We start from the raw sequence: 21,890 nt of genomic DNA on the forward strand, positions 1-21,890 counted from the left end.
TTCAAAACAAGACTAGTTTCATCATTTATTTTATTGAACCGAACATTCATGGCTTTCTAGTACAAGACTCGCAGTGATCACCTCCTCACCACAGAACGATAATCAAATCTGAAGGTGAACCCAAGACGGCATCATGTTGTTTTCAGTGGTCTGAGCTCAAAGGCTCATGGGCCCAAAAACTATTTCCTCTTCTGCGTCACTTCCTCAATATGTTTATGTTGTGAAAACAGAAAATCCTACAAAATCGGACCTTTGTGAAAACTGGATGCCCCGTCAGTCAAAAACGGGCAGTTTGAATTCCCAAGAAATGCGTTTTTTGCACTCTGTGGGAGGATAGGCTCTCATCACACTTACATCACAAACGAGGAAGATGTTTGGAAACACACGATGACGACTCCCGGTGTAGTTCCCGACACTGGGCTTCGACCGACTGTGATCAAACCCACTGAAGTAAATGTGATCAGCGGTAAAATAAAGACTGCAGACGTTTGTGCCGTTTGGAATCATCTGGAATTTGGCACCTCATCTCTTCTAATCACATGTACGCAGTAGGGATGGGCATGATTAGTCGATTAATCGATAATTCATCATTAAGAATTTCATCGATTACTTTCATTTTTAATCGACAAACTGAATGTAGGTTGCTGTGTGTAGCGTAGGGAGACCAAAGGAGGGTCCGGACATGTAGCTCTCTGAGCGAGACACAAACAGTTGGTCAGTCTGCAACGTGCCGAAACGCAAATACGTATTTAATGATGAAAATGCAAATTATAACATAAGACTGATTATATAGTTATATAATTTAATATAATATCGAGGAGAGACAAACACAACAGCTCCTTAAAAGATCTGATGTCTTTGTCCCGTCCCTAGTTTGACATCTCTGAGGAGGAGTCGTGTTTCTGCAGCGAAGAGAAACCAAAGTCAAACAAAGCCGAGTGTGTGTGGGATCTTAAACTCATAAACACATAAACTGGAATGGCATTAGGAAGGGTGGAGCGGTTTAATGTCACTGTTCATGTGTTGTATCACATTATGCTGTGTCACTCAGCCCCAGCTTAAACTGTACGACCAAAACGCAGGGTTTAAAAGTTCACAGCTCACGAATCATGTTCTCACACTGTACAAACTAGGGATGGGCATGATTAGTTGATTAATCAATAATTAATCATTAAGAATTTCATCGATTACGTTCATTTTAATCGACAAACCGAATGTAGGTTGCTGTGTGTAGCGTGACCAAACAGGGTCTGTACATGTGTCTCTCTGCACTCAGAAGGAGCGAGACACAAACAGTTGGTCAGTCTGCAAAGTGTCGAAACGCAAATGTGTATTTAACGATGACTTGTACAAGAAATTTCACGCTTTCTGTTCCGGTCGGGATAAGTGGGAGTCCATGTGCACAGTGTACAACGCAGCACATATGTTTTAGTGTCCAGTGGGATGGAGAAAAATCCTGCACACCGTCTTACTTGAAAATTGTGAGATTTATTAGGACAAATAGGCCTAGTGGTTTTCCTGACTAAGGCCTAGTGCCGAAACGTTGCACGGTTTGTGATAATAAATCTCACAATTTGCAAGTAAGAAGGTGTGCCGGATTTTTCTCCATGTTCTTGGGCTGCTCCCTCTCCTCCAACGCACCCATCTCAAGTAACTGATGTGCGAAGTCCTCATTCTTTTATATCGGTGTCCAGTGGGAAAACGCTTTGCCAGGACTCCAAAAACATGAAAAAGTTAATATTTAATCGATAATCAAACGTTAATTCTCCCGATGATCCATTAAGAAAATTTTATCAAATGCCCATCCCTAATACCCAGTGCACCCAGTTGTGAGTCAGTGCGGAAATGAAGAAAACTAAGGTATGGTTGGAACTGTTGATGAGCTGAACATAACGGAACACAATAATATGTTATTAGTTTCTTTTTTCAGACCTAGAGTTTTGTTTCATACCTGACAGTTTCGACTGCTCACTAGCACTATTCCTCAGAGTGGTCACGTGATGTTGCAGGTATGAAACGAAACTCTAGGTCTGAAAAAAGAACCTAATAACATAAAATATCGGAAGACCAAATGAATCTCATTGGACTGGAACGCTACAATGACTGGGACATTTTTTTTTCTAATTTTTCTCCTAGATTTTGTCAGACTTACCACCGCGAACAGAGCCCAGCGGAAGTCGTCATCGCATGTTTCCAAACGTCTTCCTGGTTTGTGACGTGAGCGTGAACAGAGACGATTTTTCTGGGACCAAGCTCCCGGAGGCCGCAGTACCTGGAGCGGCCACTAGTCTGTCTCGAGCGGGACAGAGCGGGAACACCTTATCCAGTTTTGATTATAGCTCCATGCTCCTTACCAGTCCGCCATCTTGAAAGCGCGCTCCCTGTATTTTCAAATCAGTCTATTTTGTGTATTTAAATTAAAAACATTAGTACAATATAGTCTAATAAAATAATGCTGACATTAAATATACCTATGTACCGTGTGAAATTATAATACAAACTAAACATCACAGCATAGATGCAGTTTTGCCTGGAGTTAAAACCGGAAATGTTCATCTAAACTGCACAGTAATTCAGGTCTCATTGACTTGCATATACATTTAAAAATTGCGTTACAAAGGAAAACTATATACACCAGACACCGAAAAGAAAATGCCAGATCTACCCACTGATCATTTTGTAATCCGACGTCACACGGAGTTAGTGAAATGGTCTGTTTTTACACCAGATGCCCTTACATTCTGGTGTCTTGCCCAGGGAAACAACAACAACAGTGCGCATTAACCCACTCCCTTCGTTTTCAATTTAAAGCTGCATTGTGTAACTTTTGTAGTGGTGCGTCCGTCAAATGCTTTTCTCCATGGAGATGTTGTTGCTTTGTCCTGAATGTTTCACAGTACGTTATTAAACCTTTCTATTTCCATGGAGACCAAACCAGCCCAAGTTACAGGTCAGATCTGTGGAGAGGCGACCCTGCTCACAGTCAGAATGTTTTTTTTTAGGTGGTTTTGAGCTATAAAACCACCTGTAATCGAATAAATGTAAAGTAGAGCTGTTAAATGTCATACTGTGGAACATTCCAGGCAGAGTAATGACATATCCAGGTAAGATCTGTGGAGAGGCGACCCTGCTCACAGTCAGAATGTCTGTTTTTCACCTATAAAACCACTTGTAATTAAATAAATGTAAGGTAGAGCTGTTTACCGTATTTTACGAACTATAAGGCGCACTTTAAATCCTTTAATTTTCTCAAAACTTAACAGTGTGGCTCATGTATTAATTCCGGTTGTGCTTACTGACCTCGAACCGATTTTATGTAGTACATGGCGCTCAAAAATCAGTTAAAATGTTTCAGTACGACTTTGGTAAACTACGAAGCCTTGATGGATTGCTGGAGCGTTACAGCGACTGTAGTCAGGAGCCTCGCGGAGTAACACACATTCACCAAGACAGAGGAGACGCCTGGGCTAAGGGATCAGTCTCAAGTGTCGTCCGAGCTTTCACGAAGAGGCCGACCCGGATCATGACGAGAGGGATAAGGCTGAAATTGCCCAACTGTTAAACTGAAGATGAAGAGTTTGATGGATTTGTGGAAGAGGAATGAACTGAAAAAGCGAGTGTATTGTTTTGTATTTATGTGTCACAACTGGACAGTGTTGAGTTCTTGTGAATGAGCTGAGTAAAGTTTATCTTATCTGTTCTGTTTCGCCTAATGCGCCTTATGTATGAAAACAGACGAGAGAATTCAACATTACTGATATTGCGCCTTATAATCCGAAAAATACAGTAATGTCACACTGTGGAACATTCCAGGTAGAGCAGTGACATACCCATAGAAACAAGCAGGTGACGGACCCTCAACCAAAAAGTTACACAGCGCACCTTTAAATTAGTCTACATACTTGCAAGTAGTTCTAAAAAAGCTTTAAAAGTCAAAGAGAATTATCAGTTCACAAAATTAGAGTGTGTAGACTTGGCATAACATTTAAAACATTAAAAAAACAATATACCTCAATGTCTGGATAGAAAAAAGTGCAGATAAAAGACTAGTCCAAACCTGGCAACCCATTTACAGATTTCATAATAACCTTCCTCATATCCAGTGGGCACACCCCTCGCAATTATTGGATTATGTTGCAATCTGATATTAAAACTAATCCAGTAAATTAAAAATCAGGTCAAATTAACTTGTAATAACAACATAAAAACCATAATTTTTAAAAGTTTTGCAAAAATATGTTGTATTTTTTTATCTCTTGTATCTGATGTTAGGGGGACCTCGTGTTTTTAGGTTCCCACCGACAAAAATAGAGCATTTACTTCTGCATGAGATGAATTCCAATGATTAAAGCTTCCAAAATCGCAATTTGGAAGCTTTCAAGTTACTACATTCTAAAATGGAAAGAATTCAATGGGTATAATGATTTTTTTTCAGTACGATATTTTGGTCTGAACTAGTCACGCAGTTTGCCAGAGGAGTGTTGATACATGGATATATGGCGTAGAAATGACGATTGTTCAAGAAAATTTCCAGTTAGACCAACGCGTTCCATGCTTGGTCCCAGGTTCCAAAAAGGCAGGTCGGCAGGTTGGCAGGTCGACAATCAAGAGATCCCGCTGTGAGAATCCTATTTTCTGACTCAAGTCTCTCACGTTCATGTTTTCAATGGTTGAAACACGCCAACAATCGGCTTTTGAATCAGTTGGTTTTGGTAATTTGTCCGTTTTACACCGTTCCTTTACCAGACTGGAGCGGGAATTAAACCGGCTACCTCCTGGCTCGGTTCTGTTTCGACAGCGTCACAACTGCCACCAATCAGTACAAAATTACCAAGAACTGATCGAGAATTGGGGGTGGGACGAGATGCAATTTCCACAAGACGAGACACGAGATTGGATCTACGAGAACGAGACAAGACGAGATTTTGGCATTATTTAGGCTATAATAAATGCGCATTCTCCTAAAACTCGCCAGTGCTCTTTTTTTTTTTCAATCCAATCGTAAAAACATAAGGAAAAAATCTCACGAGATCATTTTCAGTTTTAATCTCGTGGCATTTTTGTCTTGTGGCATGAGATCTTGCCCCATCCCAATCGAGAGTCTCAACTGACTTCGTTGTTAGCGTTCAAAAAGCACATTGGTATTTGGTGGAACAAAAGTGGGACACAGCTATAGGTCCGAACAGGCAAACATAAAAAAAACATGTATAGATTTGTATTATTAATCATGACAGAGACATTTCTAAGTTGCATTCAGATAGGACGGCAGACAAATTTTATATTGTTAGTGTGCAATTACCAAAAAACTAAATCGTCTCAACAGAATGTAACAATCTGTGTATCATTCGTTTTTCAATATAAAACCAAAAATAAGAAAATGAAAAAACATTCTTCATTATTTGTCTCTAAAACCAAAAGGAAAAAACAGATAATGATTAGTTTTTTCAGTTTTCGATTTTGTGTTTAAATGAAAAATGGAAAAAACGGATAATGACCGTTTCCCGTTTCCCGTTCTGTGACTGTGATGCCGAACTTTTGCACTGCATACGGACTGAACCAGGGCTGATCCAGGTCCAGGACCGAGACCGAGACCGAGACCGGGACCAGAGCAGGACCCGAGCTCTGACTCCGAGCTCTGACTCCGAGCTCTGACTCCGAGCTCTGACTCCGAGCCTCAGCTTTGAGCTCCGGCCATGCCGTGGGCTCTGAGCCTCCGGTCTGGCCCCAGCCTGGTCTCTGTCTCAGTCTGGTCCCGGTCTGGTTCCGATCTGGTCTCAGACCTGGATCAGTCCTGGTTCAGTCTGGCATCGCAGTCACAGAAGTCACGTAAATTGGAAACGGCCGAATCATTATCCGTTTTTTCATTTTGGTTTTGGAGACAAATAATGAAGAAAACTTGTTTTTTCATTTTCTTATTTTTGGTTTATATTGAAAAACGAATGATGCACGGATTTGTAATCCTTACTGGAAAATGTAAAAAATGAGCAAGGTTTTTACATTTTTACGTTTTCCAGTAAGTGCTTACGTTCAGTTTTTTGACCCTTATAGAGCACCTGTAGTTTTTTTTTTTTTTTTTTTTTTACTTTTTTATGACTCAGTGAAGAGCTCTATCTGTTCTCTTCAAACATTTCAAAATTTTTGGATTTTACTTCGGGGAATTCAAAATGACAAAATATTCTATTGATACTTTGCAGTGACATCACGCTGGGGTGGGAAGTCTACATGTATATCTATGGTAGAATGGTCAGCAGTTACCATGGTAACGCAAAGCACAATAGCAAACACTGCCAAAAAAGTTTTAGAAGTTTTAAAAATACAATATGGATTTAACTAAACACATTTTCACGTGTGCTCATGGTCCCATTTAAGAGTTTGACATTCAACAAAAAAAAAAGTTTAACAGCACGAATCAGCTCAACTATTGCGTTAAAACAAAACTCGGATTAAAATCTAACGTGAGCGACGGAGTTTCAGACAGAGCGGTGCCTTTAGTAAGCATCACACCCCAAGGGAATGTTGATGACGTCAGCTGCAAAGTATCAATCGTCTCCTGTCAACATCGCATTCAAAAATCTGAAAACTTTGCACCCTAAATTGCTCCACTATTGCTTCTCCGTCTGCCCGCTCGTCCCAGAATGCTTTGCGGTTTGCCAACGCGACCCCGATCTCTACGTCGCCACCAGCCGATTGTTAGCGGACGGGCGCCTGCCTTAAAACCTCGCGCATACAACACACGCTCATTTTGGTGGGATTTAAAACAAAAAAACAAAAAAAAACTTTGAAGAGTTCAGCTGCATCGCTTTTACTGCATGATGAAGCCGGGCTGAGGGGCCATTCTGGGCGGGGGGCGCTGGGGCAGAGCCGGGGCGTACTGTGCCAAGAAAGGATACCCCTGGACGTTCGGGAAAGGCTGGCCGGTCCGAGGGGGGATGGGCGGGTACGGGGAGGGCGACGGCGTGTGGAAAACGGACGGCTGCTGCGGTTGGGTCAGAACTGGTGCGGGCTGAGAGGGGGGAGGCGGGGGTTTTCTCCGGGCGAGGGCGAGCGGAGAGCTGTTGTTGGCGTCTTCTGGGATCTGGGGCGTGGAGGGCTGGAAGGGGATGTCCTGCTGAGAGCGGGGGGCGGGCACGGGGGCCTGGGGGAGGCGCTGGCCCTTCAAAACCATCTCCTGGAGCTTCTCGATCTTCACCCGCCGTAGGTGCGCCAGCTTCCTCTGACTCTGGTACGAATCGATGAACGAGTCCAGGGTCATGTCGCCATCCAGGAAGCAGTCGGCCATGTTCTGCACAGAGACAAAGATCAAAGATGGACGCTGTTAGAAAAGGCAGGAGCTGGATTTGAATTATTGTGAATTACATGTTTTGGTAGGCTAAAGACAGACTCAAAACTCAAACAAAAATACAAAGTGGATTTAAAGTCCATGTGAGCTTTAAGGCTACGTTCAGACTGCAGCCTGAAGTGACCCAAATCAGATTTTTTGGCCCCTATGTGACCTGTATCTGATCTTTTAACGACAGTCTGAACCACACAGATCCGATTTTTTCAAATGCGACCCAGGCCACTTGGATATGTGCTCCTAAAACCGATACATATCCGATCTTTTGAGACGAGACTTCAGTCTGAACGGCCAAAGCGCATTCATTCACCTACACATTATCAACAAGACACAAACGTCACTATTCTGCGCTGAATTTTTTCTGCGAAAATTGTTAAAGAACTCCGTGTCACTAAAGCGAAGCACTCTTGGCTACATCTGCGCATCCACATGTTCCTTTCAACGGACGTTGCTGCCACTGCCCTATAAAACGCCACGGCCAAAAACCTAGTCCTTCTTCTGAATCTCCTCCTTAAAACAAGTAAGTTGTTCATGTTCTGGCTCCGGTACGAGAGGAACTTTAAAATCTCCAGGTGCTCAATGCTCATGTCCATGTTTGGACAACTTCTGTAAACACAGAGCACGCTCACTGTGGTTGACGTCATGGTGTTTCCAGTGCACATGTGGGACAGGTTTGGATTTGGGCCATTTAATGTTCACACTGGAGATCACATACAAGTCGCATTTAATTGGAAATGTGAACGACCTCACAAAAACATCGGATTTCACAAAAAAAAAATTTGTTGTTACCTCGTCAAAAACAGACCTGGAGTTGTGTTTCGTTTCATTCACAGATGTTTGAGTGACTTTTTGTTAGTCTGTCTGCATCTCCAAACCTCAAAATGCTCTGTTCCACCTTGTGATGTCATGAAGCTGTAGTTTTCAAGTGAACAGTTTCTTTAAAAAAGTTATTGTATTTCTGTTCGAGGGGTTAGTATATAGAACAATCTGAGTGATGATTTTAAAAAAGTCTAACACTGTAGAAGCCTTAAAAAATAAATAATAAAGTGTTATGTTGTGAAAGATATAGAGCTCTGGAATGTCTCTACATTTTGTCTCTTGTATTTACAGTAAATCGTAAGTGAAATTGTAAACACAACACAATTCCAAGAAAGAAACACTTCTTTTTTTCTTGGAATTGTGTCATTGTTTAATAGAGTTTAGTGTTGTAAGTACTTTTTTACTTCAGCCTAAACCCATTCAGTCATGATCCATGGGGTTGTAGTCTGTGTTTTGTTTTGTAGTGCTGCAAAAAACTACTACAAATTCCTACAAAAAAAAAGTTTGACAGTTACTTGGGAGAAGAAATAAATATGCAAGGTCTGTGAATGAAACAAAACACAGCTCTAGGTCTGTTTGTCAAGACGAAACAACATTAGCACATAAATCAGAAAACAGTGTAATATGTGAAGTTTAAAGACTGTGTAAACACTGTGAGGAGCCTGTGACCAAAACCTGCTGATTTTCAACAAAGAGGTGAGTGATTGAAAAAACAGTTGGCTAATGCTTACTTGCTTGCTTGTGACTGTAATTTTATAATAATAATACCATATATATATTATATTTGTACAGCACTCGTGAAAGTGTATTTTCAACTGCTCAGAACATTATAACTGCAGCAGATCTGCACTTACTGCAGATCATGTGGGACAAGTTCACTTTTCTGGCCAAAAATCTGAATACTGAGTAAAACTCCATCCTGGAACTGTTAGTGCTGCACTTTACTGTGTGAAACATTTTGTTTACTGTTTACAAGGAATTTGTTTTTTATAATATTTCATACATTTGTTGCTTAATTGAGAATATTTTATTTCACTTATTAGTAGGGGTGGGCAATATCTCGAGATTTAAAAATATATCGAGCTTTTTTAAAACTCGATATGGATTCTGACATATCATATATATCGATACGATGCTTATATTCAATTCTGATTTTGCCGCTTCACTTGTTTGTCTTCTCTGTCCGCGCTCCCACCTCCCTGATTTTCCTCACTTGAGTCTCATTCACTGTTGTTTTATTTATGAATGAAAAGAAGGCAATAAATATTATTTATTTTATTTTACAGTTAAATAATTATTTATGTAATCACGGGTTTTTGTAATCTTAAATGTGGCTGAAGCACTATGTTCCTATATGAACTGCCTACCTCTTTGCACTTTAATAAAAAAAGACATTATGGAATTTGGCATATTTGTTTTTGCTGTAATTTTTGGGGAGTTATTTTTCCTGTGCAAATATTGAGATATATATTGTATATCGAGATATAACAAAATATATCATGATATATTTTTTGCTCCATAATCGCCCAGCCCTACTTATTAAGTATTACCAAGCAGCACGTTGCATTTATTTTATTTCTCTGTTTGTATAATGTTAAAACAAATTGTCGGTTTAATAAACACACAAATAAACAAGTAAATGGTTTTGCATTTTGTTTCCATACTGTACCGAAAATGAACCGAACCGTGACCTCAAAACCGAGGGACGTACCGAACCGTGATTTTTGCATACTGTTACACCAATAGTATCTAGTCTAGTCTAGTATTAGTTTTTGTATTTCAAATTCTGGATTTTGATCACCTAAACCATCCTCACCTCTGTGTCCTCCTCGATCTTTGCTCCTTCGGCCTGAAGCAAAGCCAGCAGCGTGTCCAGTGATGTGTTTCCAGATTTGTGGTCTGAAAAAGAAAAAAAAAACAAAACAATGAATATACAAATCCACTTTATTTACACAGCACATTTTACAAACAAAGCCGTTTCCACAGTGCTGCACAGAAAACAAACATGAACATAAAACGAAGACAAAGGTAAAGTTCTAAATATTTGACCATACCAGTCCTAAAACAATAAAACCATTCAAATAAAAATCATAAAATAGCAATAAATAAAAGCCACAGCAGACCAAACGACTCAAAAACAGGTCAATGAACCAGCAGCAGCAATAAAAGGACTTCTATTAATGTAAAAAAAACTTCATGAAGTCATCAAGTTTTGAAGTTATTTTTAGCCTCAATCAGACTGCTTTAATCTAGAATACACTACAATATTTTATCCCTTTTATTTGTCTAGTTGAGATTCCCACAGAAAGTCTCCAAAATCTCCAAAAGACGTTAGAATGAGGCTAAAACAATAGCTGTAGCTTCAAAGTTTGGCAGTTCCAGAGCTGCAAATTATTCAAATGATTCTAGTGAGGGTGTATGGAGTTTAAAAACACAGTGGAGCACCTCCTGTATTACCCCTTCATTATATTACAAGATGGAACACGGTATTTTCAGTTTGAGAGAAGAACTCAGCCTAAATGAGCAGGATTGGTGTAAAAAAAGGAAACTCCAGGTCTGTTTTTTTACAAGGAGACGAGGAACCTAACGCTGTGTGGCAAAAGTAATGGGTAACTCAAAAAGAGACTCGTTTGGAGGTATGCGACACTGAGCAAATGTTGGACAGATGTTCAGCTCTTCAAAACACACTTGTAATGGGCGTCATTTCAGGAGGGTTTTTTCAATAATGATTTCCATATGGATCGTTAACAGTCAACGTGAATCACTTCTGAAAACAGAGGGAAAAGGGTGTGAAATATGGATGGAATAAGATCTCTGCCACAAAATCACTCTAGACGAAACCCAATTATAAGAATCTGGGTTAACGTGAAAACACATGGAGATCGACCTGTATCTCACAATTTACTGTAATTTGATAGAGACTAGGGATGTAACAATAACAGAAATATCATGATATTGTATCATCAAAAGCCTCAATAATACTGGAGGCCATCAAAACATATCAAACTACAAGTGTCTTTGCTTAAATTAATAGTTATTAATTATAATGTCTTCTTTGTGATTTTAATGTCTTTCTTATTCTGTAAAGCACCTTGAATTACTTTGTGTATGAACTGTGCTATACAAACTTGTCTTGCTTTGCCATGGTGCAGGGAACTACATAGGCCATGATCCTTCGGTGCAAACTTCATGAAGAAATAAATCTCCAAAATCAACTTTTCAGAGCTTTCTACCTTCTAAGAGTGATGTGTGGGCCTTGTATTTGTCGGCGAAGTAGTTTTTAGATTGATTCGTAGTTTTTTTTTTTTTAACAAATTGCAGTGTATTTCTGCCCCCCTCCCACGTGACAACGAACTAAAGCTGCTACAACGATGACGCAGCAGATACACCTATGATGCATTTGACGTAGCAGAAAGAGCTTCACACCCGCCCCCCCTCCCCGCTCCACCACCTCCGCCCGCCTCTACCCCGCTTCCACCCACTCACACACCGTCCTGCGTTTGCACCATACAGATCTGCTGTTCTGCGTTATTTATCTTTATTTTTCGCTTCAAACCACGCTTTTTGTAACCATGTCCTCATGGAGAAAGTGCGTATTTGGCAATGGCAAGTCGAAATTACTTGGCGACAGCATAAGCTCATTGTTCTACACTGCAGTGAAAAATACGATATATATATATATATATATATATATATATATATATATATATATATATATATATATATATAAGTTGATCTACTAGTGTTTATTAAAAATTTACCAATCAGTGTTCAGCTGATGTGGACGCGGTGCTTGAGCTTCGTGCTCCTCAAAGTCCTCATCCGATTCCGGCTCCAAAACATGCAGATGAATGCACTGTATCTCCATGATGAATAAAAGTTTATTCTACCACTATCAGGGTGCACGTCTGTCTCCCCCTCCCTCCCTGAGATGAGCGGAGGAAGGGCGGCTCACTCGTCGCCTATGTCACGTTTGGAGGGCGGAGCCTGTGCTTTCTCAGGACGGGCGGGGGGAGGAGCAATAGTCGGTCTTTCATAGCTCCTGGTCTGTGACGTCTCCAAGAAATCAGTAAGATTTCAGAACTATTGTGTAATGGATGTTCCAAAACCCAAACTGTGCTTGTATATGTGCAGAAGATACAATGTGAAAAGAGTTATTTTGCATCAGATGGGCCATTTAAACACTTAAATCTTAATTCATGTTAGTTTCCACAAAATATCAGAATAAATATTGAACAGTGAGGTGCAATTTGTGAAATTATTATATCGAGGAATTTTAATATTGTTACATCCCTAATAGAAACTCGTGATTCATTTGACACATCTGAAAAAATATGTATAGTTTTCCTAACAATTAGTTGAAAACATTAAAGTGCACCTATCCTGCAAAATCAACTTTTCAGAGCTGTTCGAGTACATGGTGAGGGGAAACAACTGTAAGGTGTATTTGAAGTGATTCGTGTACGTTTGAACAATAGTTTTATGATGCCATTTTAGCACAGTACACGCCCACTGCTCTGTACTTCCTATGTTCCTATAACTGCATGGCTCTAACACGAGCTTGCTTCTTTTATTACAATTACAGATAAAAAGTTAAAGTGTGCAAATTGTTGATTGTATAGTTATATAATTTAATATAATATCGAGGAGAGACAAACACAACAGCTCCTTAAAAGATCTGATGTCTTTGTCCCGTCCCTAGTTTGACATCTCTGAGGAGGAGTTGTGTTTCTGCAGCGAAGAGAAACCAAAGTCAAACAAAGTCGAGTGTGTGTGGGATCTTAAACTCATAAACACATAAACTGGAATGGCATTAGGAAGGGTGGAGCGGTTTAATGTCACTGTTCATGTGTTGTATCACATTATGCTGTGTCACTCAGCCCCAGCTTAAACTGTACGACCAAAACGCAGGGTTTAAAAGTTCACAGCTCACGAATCATGTTCTCACACTGTACAAACTAGGGATGGGCATGATGAGTTGATTAATCGATAATTAATCATTAAGAATTTCATCGATTACGTTCATTTTAATCGACAAACCGAATGTAGGTTGCTGTGCGTAGTGTGACCAAACGGGTCCGTACATGTAGCTCTCTGCATCTGAAGGAGCGAGACAGAAACAGTCTGTCAGTCTGCAACGTACTGAAGTGTGTGTGAAGTGTGTGAGAGTTGCACAAATCTGCATTAACTCTTTCCCCCCTGGACGCCTACTAGGAACAACCCATACATATGTTACTAGGGCTACACCCATAGAGCATAATTGCATAAAAGAAAACAGACTGCCACGAGTGATTATAAATGATTTTTACACTCATGAACGTAATTGTAACACAGACATATTTGTATCTCTGAAAACCTTAGACTCTGAACTCTTCATTTATGGATGTTTAAAAGTGATTCAACTCATTTACAGGTGTATAACAGCTCACTGAAAATGAGAGTTTACCTGGTCAGGTGCAAGCTCGAAAACAAAAAACTACATTCAGCATCTGATATCTGCATGTTCTGAGTACTATATTCATAAAAAAATAAAAAATATACTTTGTCAAAGTATTTAAACAGATTTCATATCACCAGATACAGTATAGCCAAGTGTACACCTGTTTTTACCTGTTGTACACCTGTGTGCACCTAATTCATTTTTTTCCATTTAACTTATTCAACTCATTTAGCTTATTCAACTTATTTTATTTATTCAACTCATTTAGCTTATTCAACTAATTTAGCTTATTATAATATAATAATATAATAATAAAACTCTTCCCCGTCAGTGGGGGTCCAGTATTTATCACTTGTCTATTTTCTCGTGTGCAGAGCTCCGCATAAGCGTTTTTTCTGTAGCGATTCTGTTATACATCGCATCTTGGAAAAAAAGACTGAAATATTTTAAAGGACTGGCCTGGGCAACATCCAGATTTCAGGGCAATTTTGGTTCATAATCGAGTATAAAGCTCAGATAGTTTGCTCGGATATCGCAGGACTCCACACAGACGCATCAGCAGCATTCTCATCTTCTCCCCGAAAGTCCGTCGCTGTCGCTGTTTTCCACTTTATAATCAACTTCAACATCATCACTTTGAAATCTATAAAAGTCACTTTCTCTAAACTTATCCATAAAATACGTCTGCTCCTCATTATTTCTAAAACTGTGCGCCGCGGCGCCGCGATTTTTCCATTGCACGAGTTTCGTGTTGTGTTTTTTCCGGAAGCTACCATCGTCACTATTTCGATTAACTTCGGAAAAAATCTGCGAAAACATATCCTTGAATCCTATTGGTCAGTCTAGTGTGGGTTGTAGTGGCCCCCACCTGTCACAGTCTCTGTTTAAATGTGAAAAACCGAGCCATTTCTAAAGGTCGTCAAATCTCGTCTTTAGTGATACGGCGGAGGTGTCAAAAGTCGTCATTAAGGAAACAGGGGGGGTCGTCAAATGTCGTCTTCATGGGGGAAAGAGTTAAACACATTATAATGTCAAACGGACTGATGTGGCTCTAGAGTGATTACAGTTTATATGTTGTAAAGTTGAATTTATTTATGCAGATTAGTAGTGCAGATAGTAATAATAATGATGATCATTTTAATATAAAAACATTAATGATTAATCGATAATTGACTGTTAATTCTCCAGATGCTCGATTAAGAAAATTTTATCGAATGCCCATCACATGTACCCAGTGCACTTGGAGTTGTGTGTCAGTGCGGAAATGAAGAAAACTGAGGTATGGTTGGAATTGTTGGTGAGCTGAACATAACGAAACACTACATTTTTCTCCTAGATTTTGTCAGACTTACCACCACGAACAGAGCGCAGTGGATGTTGTCATCGCATCTTTCCAAACATCTTCCTGGTTTGTGACGTGAGCCTGAAAATGTAATCGAATGCCCATCCCTAATACGAACCAATGCTCGGATGCGACCTGCCTGCGCACACTGTACGTTCACATAACGACCGGAGTAGCTGTTCCGGAAGAAGAAAACCACGGAATTAGAAAACCACAGACACAATGCTGATCCAGGCAAAAAAACAGACGCGCTGCCTTGGCAATTTGTGCCATTCTCTGTGCAGACAAGCCCAAACAGAAGAGGCGACGAATCTGGCCAAAGAAATGTCTGGGCAGTCGTGGGCAGTCGTGGGCAGACGTGGGTAGTACAGGTTGTCAGTTCTTCAGAAGGAACTGGAGGTAAGTAGCATCAAGTTTTTCACCAAACTTGTGTTCTGTGTTGCTCGATTAGCTGCGCCTCCATGTCCTGTGTCCAAAACACTCGCCGGTAGGGCTGGGTATCATTAAGAAGTTGCCGATACGACACATACCTCGATACATAGGCCACGATACAATACATATTTCGATACAGTGAACTTACGATTTGATACGATATATTTCAAATTGATTCGATACCATTCAATAAAAATAAAGGCTAAATCATGGCTGTGATACTAAAAGTCTTTGTTAAACCACTTCTTGTGCAAAGTGAATATGAAGCAAAAACATTTTAATCCTCAAAACTGTGAAAATGTCAAATGTGTCGCATGCACTGCAAAAAATTTAATCTAGCCAAGTTAAGATGACTTGAATTAAAAAAGTTTTATCATGATTTGAGTAAATTCCACTTGACAAGTTAAATTATCTATCAGCGGAATACGATTTTTTGTTCTTAAAATATGAAAATACAACTTGCTACATTTAAAAAAAGAAAAACAACAACCCTTAAAATAAGAAATGAAATTGAATGTCGCTTGAAATTAGAAAAACACTTATTCCATTGGTAGAGATGACTCAGATAAAGTCAAATGTTCTTAATTTTCATTTTAACGAACCTTTTTTCTGTGTGAATGAGTTTCCTTCCACTAAACAAACAACAAAACTGTAGCGCTGTAACAAAATAATTTAGTAAAATACACAAAAAATACTCCATACACGATATATTGATACAGCAGCCCACGATATCAATACTGTATCATTACATAAAACGATACAATATATCAATATTTCAATATTTTTGCACACCCCTACTCGCCGGCGCCATCGTCCTCCACAACCTCATATCCTGTTTCCGCTTCTGTGTCGCACATGCTCAGTCTGACAAGATTCTGGCAAATCGGCTCATGGAACAACTTCAAAAGAGCGAAACCCTTACGAGAGGCGACTGGATTTCAAATCAGTTATATTTTTAGGACCTACGAATTAGGGATGGGCATTCGATGAAATTTTCTTAATCGATCGTCGGAAGAATTAAGGATCGATTATCGATTAATCATTAACGTTTTTATATTAAAATGATCATCATTATTATTACTATCTGCACTACTAATCTGCATAAATAAATTCAACTTTACAACATATAAACCGTAACGACTCTACTAGAGCCACATCAGCTGTTTGACATTATAATGTGTTTAATTCAGTTTTGTGCAACTCTCACAGAAACAAAATTTAAAACCACATCGCTAATTTGCATAAACTCAGCGAAGATAAAACTACAGCTCTTGTGTTGCTGATGCGGTTCAATTTCTGTTGGATTAAAAGACATGACTCAGTGAATACAGGTTAGTGTGACCATATTTGCGTTTGTCAAAACCAGGACACCGTACGGGGGGAGGGAGGTGGGGACTCGTCATCCACATCGCGCTACTCTCACCTGGTAAAACTTTTTCCTACTGGACACCGAAACATATGTGCTGCTTTGTACACTGTGCACATGGACTCACACTTGTCCCGAACGCAACGGAAAGCGTGGAATTTCTTGTACAAGTCATCGTTAAATACGCATTTGTGCTTCGGTACGTTGCAGACTGACCCACTGTGTGTGTCTCGCTCCTTCTGAGTGCAGAGAGACACATGTACAGACCCCTGTTTGGTCACGCTACACACAGCAACCTACATTCGGTTTGTCGATTAAAATAAACGTAAAATTAACAATGAAATTCTTAATGATCCATTATCGATTAATTGATTAATCATGCCCATCCCTACTATGAATGCTGATCGGGAGCTGGTCGTGAGGTATTAATCTGTTCTCTTTACCCCATGTTTACTACACGAAGCACGACACACGATGAAGCCAAAACTCGGCCCGATCCCCAAAACAGTCACACGAGTGAAAAATCGACAAAAGAGGGTCAAAAACCGCAGTGTACACCCGGCTTTAGAAACATCAACGGGCAGGAACCATTTTGGAACTAGAATATACATGTGATTGTTTTTTTTTACCTCACCTCAACATTGAACAGAATTATATTTTCTATTTTTCTATTCTGGCTAGTGTCAAACGTCTCCCTCCGTTCAGAATATACAAATCTAAGTGTTGATTATGATGATTTTTGTGTTCATTCATGTTGCAGTGTAGTGATTTACCACAACACATTTACAGTGGAGTAAATCTCTCCAGATCTGGGTCAAATCAACAACTGGGTCAGTGAGAATGAAAGAGAGAGAGAGGAGGAGGAGAGAGGGGGGGGGAGAGAGGCTGAAAGAGAATGAGTAGGCGAAAAAAAGTAGAGAGGAGAGGATAGAGAGAGAAGACAGAATAGAGGAGAAAGAGTCAGAGGACAGAAAGGAGAGAAGAGAAGTGAGAGAGAGAAATAGAAAGGAGAGAGGGAGGAGAGAGAGGGTAGGAGCAGAAAGTAGAAGAGAGAAAGAGGGAGAAAGAGTAGGAGAGAGACAGAGAAAGAAGAGAGATGAGAGAGAAAGGGGATAGAGAGAGGAGAGACGGGGAAGAAAGAAGAAATAGAGATGGAAAAAAAGATTGAAATAGATAGTGATAGAAAGATAGAAAGATAGAAAGAAACAGAAAGAAAGAAAGATAGAAATAGATAGAAAGAAAGCAATAGAAAGAGAGAGAGATAAATACAAAGGAAGAAAGAGATAGATATAGAGATAGAAAGAGAAGGAGAGAGCGATAGATAGAAAGAAAGAAAGATAGAGATAGATATAGAGATAGATAGGTAGAAAGGAAGAAAGAGATAGAGATGGAAAGAGAGAGAGCTAGAAAGATAGAAATAGACAGAAAGAAAGCGATAGAAAGATAGAAAGAAAGAAAGATAGAAAGAGATAGAAAGAAAAAGAGACAGAAAGAAAGATAGAAATAGACAGAAAGCGATAAAAAGATAGATAGAAAGAGAGATAGAGATAGATAAATAGAAAGGAAGAAAAAGATAGATAGAGAGATAGAAAGAGTAGGAGAGAGAGAGAAAGAAAGAAAGATAGAGAGATAGATATAAAGATAGAGATAGATAGATAGATAGATAGATAGATAGATAGAGGGGGGGGGGGCAGGAGAAGAGTGACAGATGCTGGCTGGGCGGCTGGGGTGGTGGGTATCTGGGCAGTCCATGGAGCTTGTGGTCTGAGACGGGGGCAGAGCGTGAGCAGACGTCACAGTGGATGGAGCTCGAGCGGCTTCATGATCACATGATCACGTTACACACAGTCGGGTCTGGCCTGTAAAATGCTTTATTGGCCACAGAATAGAGAGATTTAGAGTGAGGAACCAGGCAGTGGGGGAAGTCCAGGAGAATTAACCCGGGCTCAGTCTTAGTCTCAGTCACTTACTCCACCTACTCCAGCTTGTTTTGCAGAGGCACCTGAGCGGGCTTTGTCAGTGTAATCATTATAAGGCTTGGGTTTTTTTTCCATGTAAAAAAAAACACTGCCTCATTTGCCTGGAGCCGAGCTTAGTTCACTTCTTTATACAGTCTATGGATGGATACAGCGCAAGATCATTTTTAACCTATTCAAGAAAGGTTTACTTATGTCCTGTGAATGTGACTTTTTTATTACTGATACCTGCTCAAATGAGGATCTAGTTTCAATATTAGTTTTAAGAAAATATTGTGGAGGGTCAAAATGCTTAACTTGATTCTGCATAATATGAATTGTATTTCTTTCTAAAAAGCAGTAAATATCACTGTTTTGATGAGCTGGTCAGACTGGGAAGAGTTTACGTTCTAAGAAATGAAAAAGTGAGGCTGCCTTACAAAAAAAACAAAAAAAAACAACCACCTAAAATAAAAGCAATGCAGCTTTAATCCATGCATGAGGTAAAAATGATAAATATGCTTATTTTGAAATTCCAAAAGATCTTAAACGGGCCGGTCAGAGACATCCAATATGAGTTAAAATTTTAGCAAAGGTTTTGTGAAATAATTCTTTATAGTTCTAAATTTGTTACGGATTAAGTCGTCTTTGACAACCAGAAAATATATTTATGTCATTGCCTCTTGGGACATATACAAAAACATGTGCAGACGTGTTCTTGGGCACAGTACCTGATTTATACCGTCTTGAAAACATGACATTTGAAACAGTTTGAAGTGGTATAAACTTATTCCTCATTTACCTTATGCATTCAGAGTGTCCTAAATATTCACCATGATGAGTTTATAAACACTTTTAACAATGCTCAGACTAGAGAGGAGTTTTTCCGTGACCGTAACGCTAACACCAACTAGCATGCTAATGTGCATTTCCTGATTATCGAACAATAATTATTAGATGCAGACAGTAAGCAGTAGAGATAGTTTGACCTCAACAGCTGCTAAATATTTTGAGGGTTGCTGGATTCACATGGGTGACAAATACAGGTGTGGGCTATCGATATATCGCATTGTTGAATTTGATGATACAGTATCGATATTGTGGGTTGCGGTATCGATACTTTGCTAAGAGACTCTTTTAGTATATTTTACTAAATTATTTTGTGAAAGAGTTACAGTTGCTTAAGTGTTGTTTGAGTTGAGAAAAGAAACTTGTTCATGTAAAACATTTTCACTGTTTTCAGTAAAATGAGCGTTTTTTTATATTATATACAGTATATTATGTTCAACGTGAATATGAACATGTAAATATTATTATATGTTAATACGATTCAATGCAATATATTTCAAACAGATTCATATAATAATATTTTATTATTTAATAGTAATTAAAGCACTAAGTTTGTGCAAAGATAAGATTTTAATTATCACAGCCATGATATATTGAATCAATTTGAGAGATATCACATCAAAATGTATTAAATCAAGTGCACTGTATAAAAAATGTATCGTATCTTAGACTTAGACAAACTTTGCTGATCCACAAGTATCACAATATATTTTAATAACAAAGAGTAAAAAAATATAAATGGTAGTGCTGTTAAAAATATTAAATTATTAATAAGTTAACGCAAAACAATTTTAACAGTGTTAATTTTTTGATCGTGTCATTAACGCTCTTTGTGACCTAGTGAACTAGTCTTTTCATAAGCCTTGACCACTGCTGTAACATTAGAAAAACTACAGGTTCCAGCTGTAAACAGGAAGGAAAAGAATTTGTATAAAACTGGGAAGTCCCGGTTGTAGGAGGTGGGCCAAAGCACGAGGCTCATGTATGAGCACACACACGACTTCACTATACAGCCCTGTGTGTGCGCTCATGTTACTCACACGAGGAAAACACACAATAAAATCCACTCCAAAACAAACGGCAAATCCACACTTGCCTTCGATAAGGACTGTGGACAGTGACAGAAGTTTTGCAGCCTCGTCTCCGGCTGTCCTCACTCTTCAGCACTGCTGTTATCTCCACAAACTCACAGAGGAGCGTATCACAGCAGGACTCATATCTCACTCACTATTTAATAGAGATTTCTGCTATTGGACTTATTTTCTCTACCAAAATCAATCTCGAGCTCTGCAAGCTTTGGGGCAGACAAACACAGTGGCGCTAATTGGAGATTTCTGGACGTCCCTCAGTCATGAGAACTACCTCAGGTCACAGCACATTATTTCACCCGCAGTGGGAACGTCAGCGGCTTTAACTGTCCTGAAGACAGAAGAGGCACTTCACTCACACTGTTCACTCACACTTGTTATGGTTTGCAGTAAACAAAAAAAAAACATTTCCACAAAACCTATTCACTTTTCTATGCTGATAAGAGTATTAAAATAATGATTCAAGAGAGAAAAATGTGTGATGAATTTGCGATTAATCGTGAGTTAACTATGACATTCATGAGATTAATCGTGATTAACTGACAGCACTAATAAATGGTAATAATAAATTCTAAATAACTAGCAAAAAAGATGGCAAAAAAGATAACAAGAGACAGGTGATAGCAAGACTCAGGTCAGGTATGGGAAACTATGCAGCAACTTCTTAATGACACCAGCTCCAGTGACAAACAATGGTTAAAACTCAGTCAGACTTTACAAGAAGCAGCTTTATAAGAAGAAGGCGAAGCTTCCAGTAAACGATGTAACAATAACTGAGCAATCATATTATTGCCCTATCAAGAGTCACATAACAGTATCAGGTTTGGCAAGCTCCATACCCATGATCCTTTGCTCTGGTTTTAATGCCGCAAACATGAGGAAATAGATCAGTCGGTTTGTGTTTTTTTTTTTTTTCCCTTTGGTCAATTTAACATGATCATTAATCATATCTCAATGATTAAACACAGAAAATACTAGAGCCTGACCGATATATCGGTTGGCCGATATGGGCTCCTGGAGATATATCAGCTATCGGCCAATATGTTTGCTGATATGGGCCGATATTTCACATGGGCATGTTATACCTCTTTATAAATCTTAGACTCTACATTATGTTCATTTAATCCAATTTACAGACAGATAAATGTCCTAATATGTGGCTCCACATCAGTATTTATCTACGGAGTCATTTGTCTGTGTGTGTGTCCGTACTGTCCCTGAACACACCCCCAGAGTCACGTCACTTCACTCACGTGTGTTTGT

General features: G+C 39.3%; 1 protein-coding gene across 1 annotated transcript in view; it reads right to left on the reverse strand.

Annotated features, from left to right (window-relative positions):
• The window catches only part of vps37ba (VPS37B subunit of ESCRT-I a), a 42,686-nt gene continuing 20,796 nt past the window's right edge, over positions 1-21,890 (reverse strand). The window contains exons 3-4 of the mRNA XM_055161395.1: positions 9,972-10,054; positions 1-7,282 (exon numbers count right to left, since the gene is read on the reverse strand). Coding sequence (XP_055017370.1) covers positions 6,803-7,282; positions 9,972-10,054 — 563 coding nt within the window. The 3' untranslated portion in view covers positions 1-6,802. The remainder of the gene's footprint in view (positions 7,283-9,971; positions 10,055-21,890) is intronic.

This window comes from Boleophthalmus pectinirostris, unplaced genomic scaffold (genome assembly GCF_026225935.1).
Source record: "Boleophthalmus pectinirostris isolate CB_2022bp ecotype Guang Dong unplaced genomic scaffold, ASM2622593v1 HiC_scaffold_4, whole genome shotgun sequence".
Lineage (NCBI taxonomy): Eukaryota > Metazoa > Chordata > Actinopteri > Gobiiformes > Gobiidae > Boleophthalmus > Boleophthalmus pectinirostris.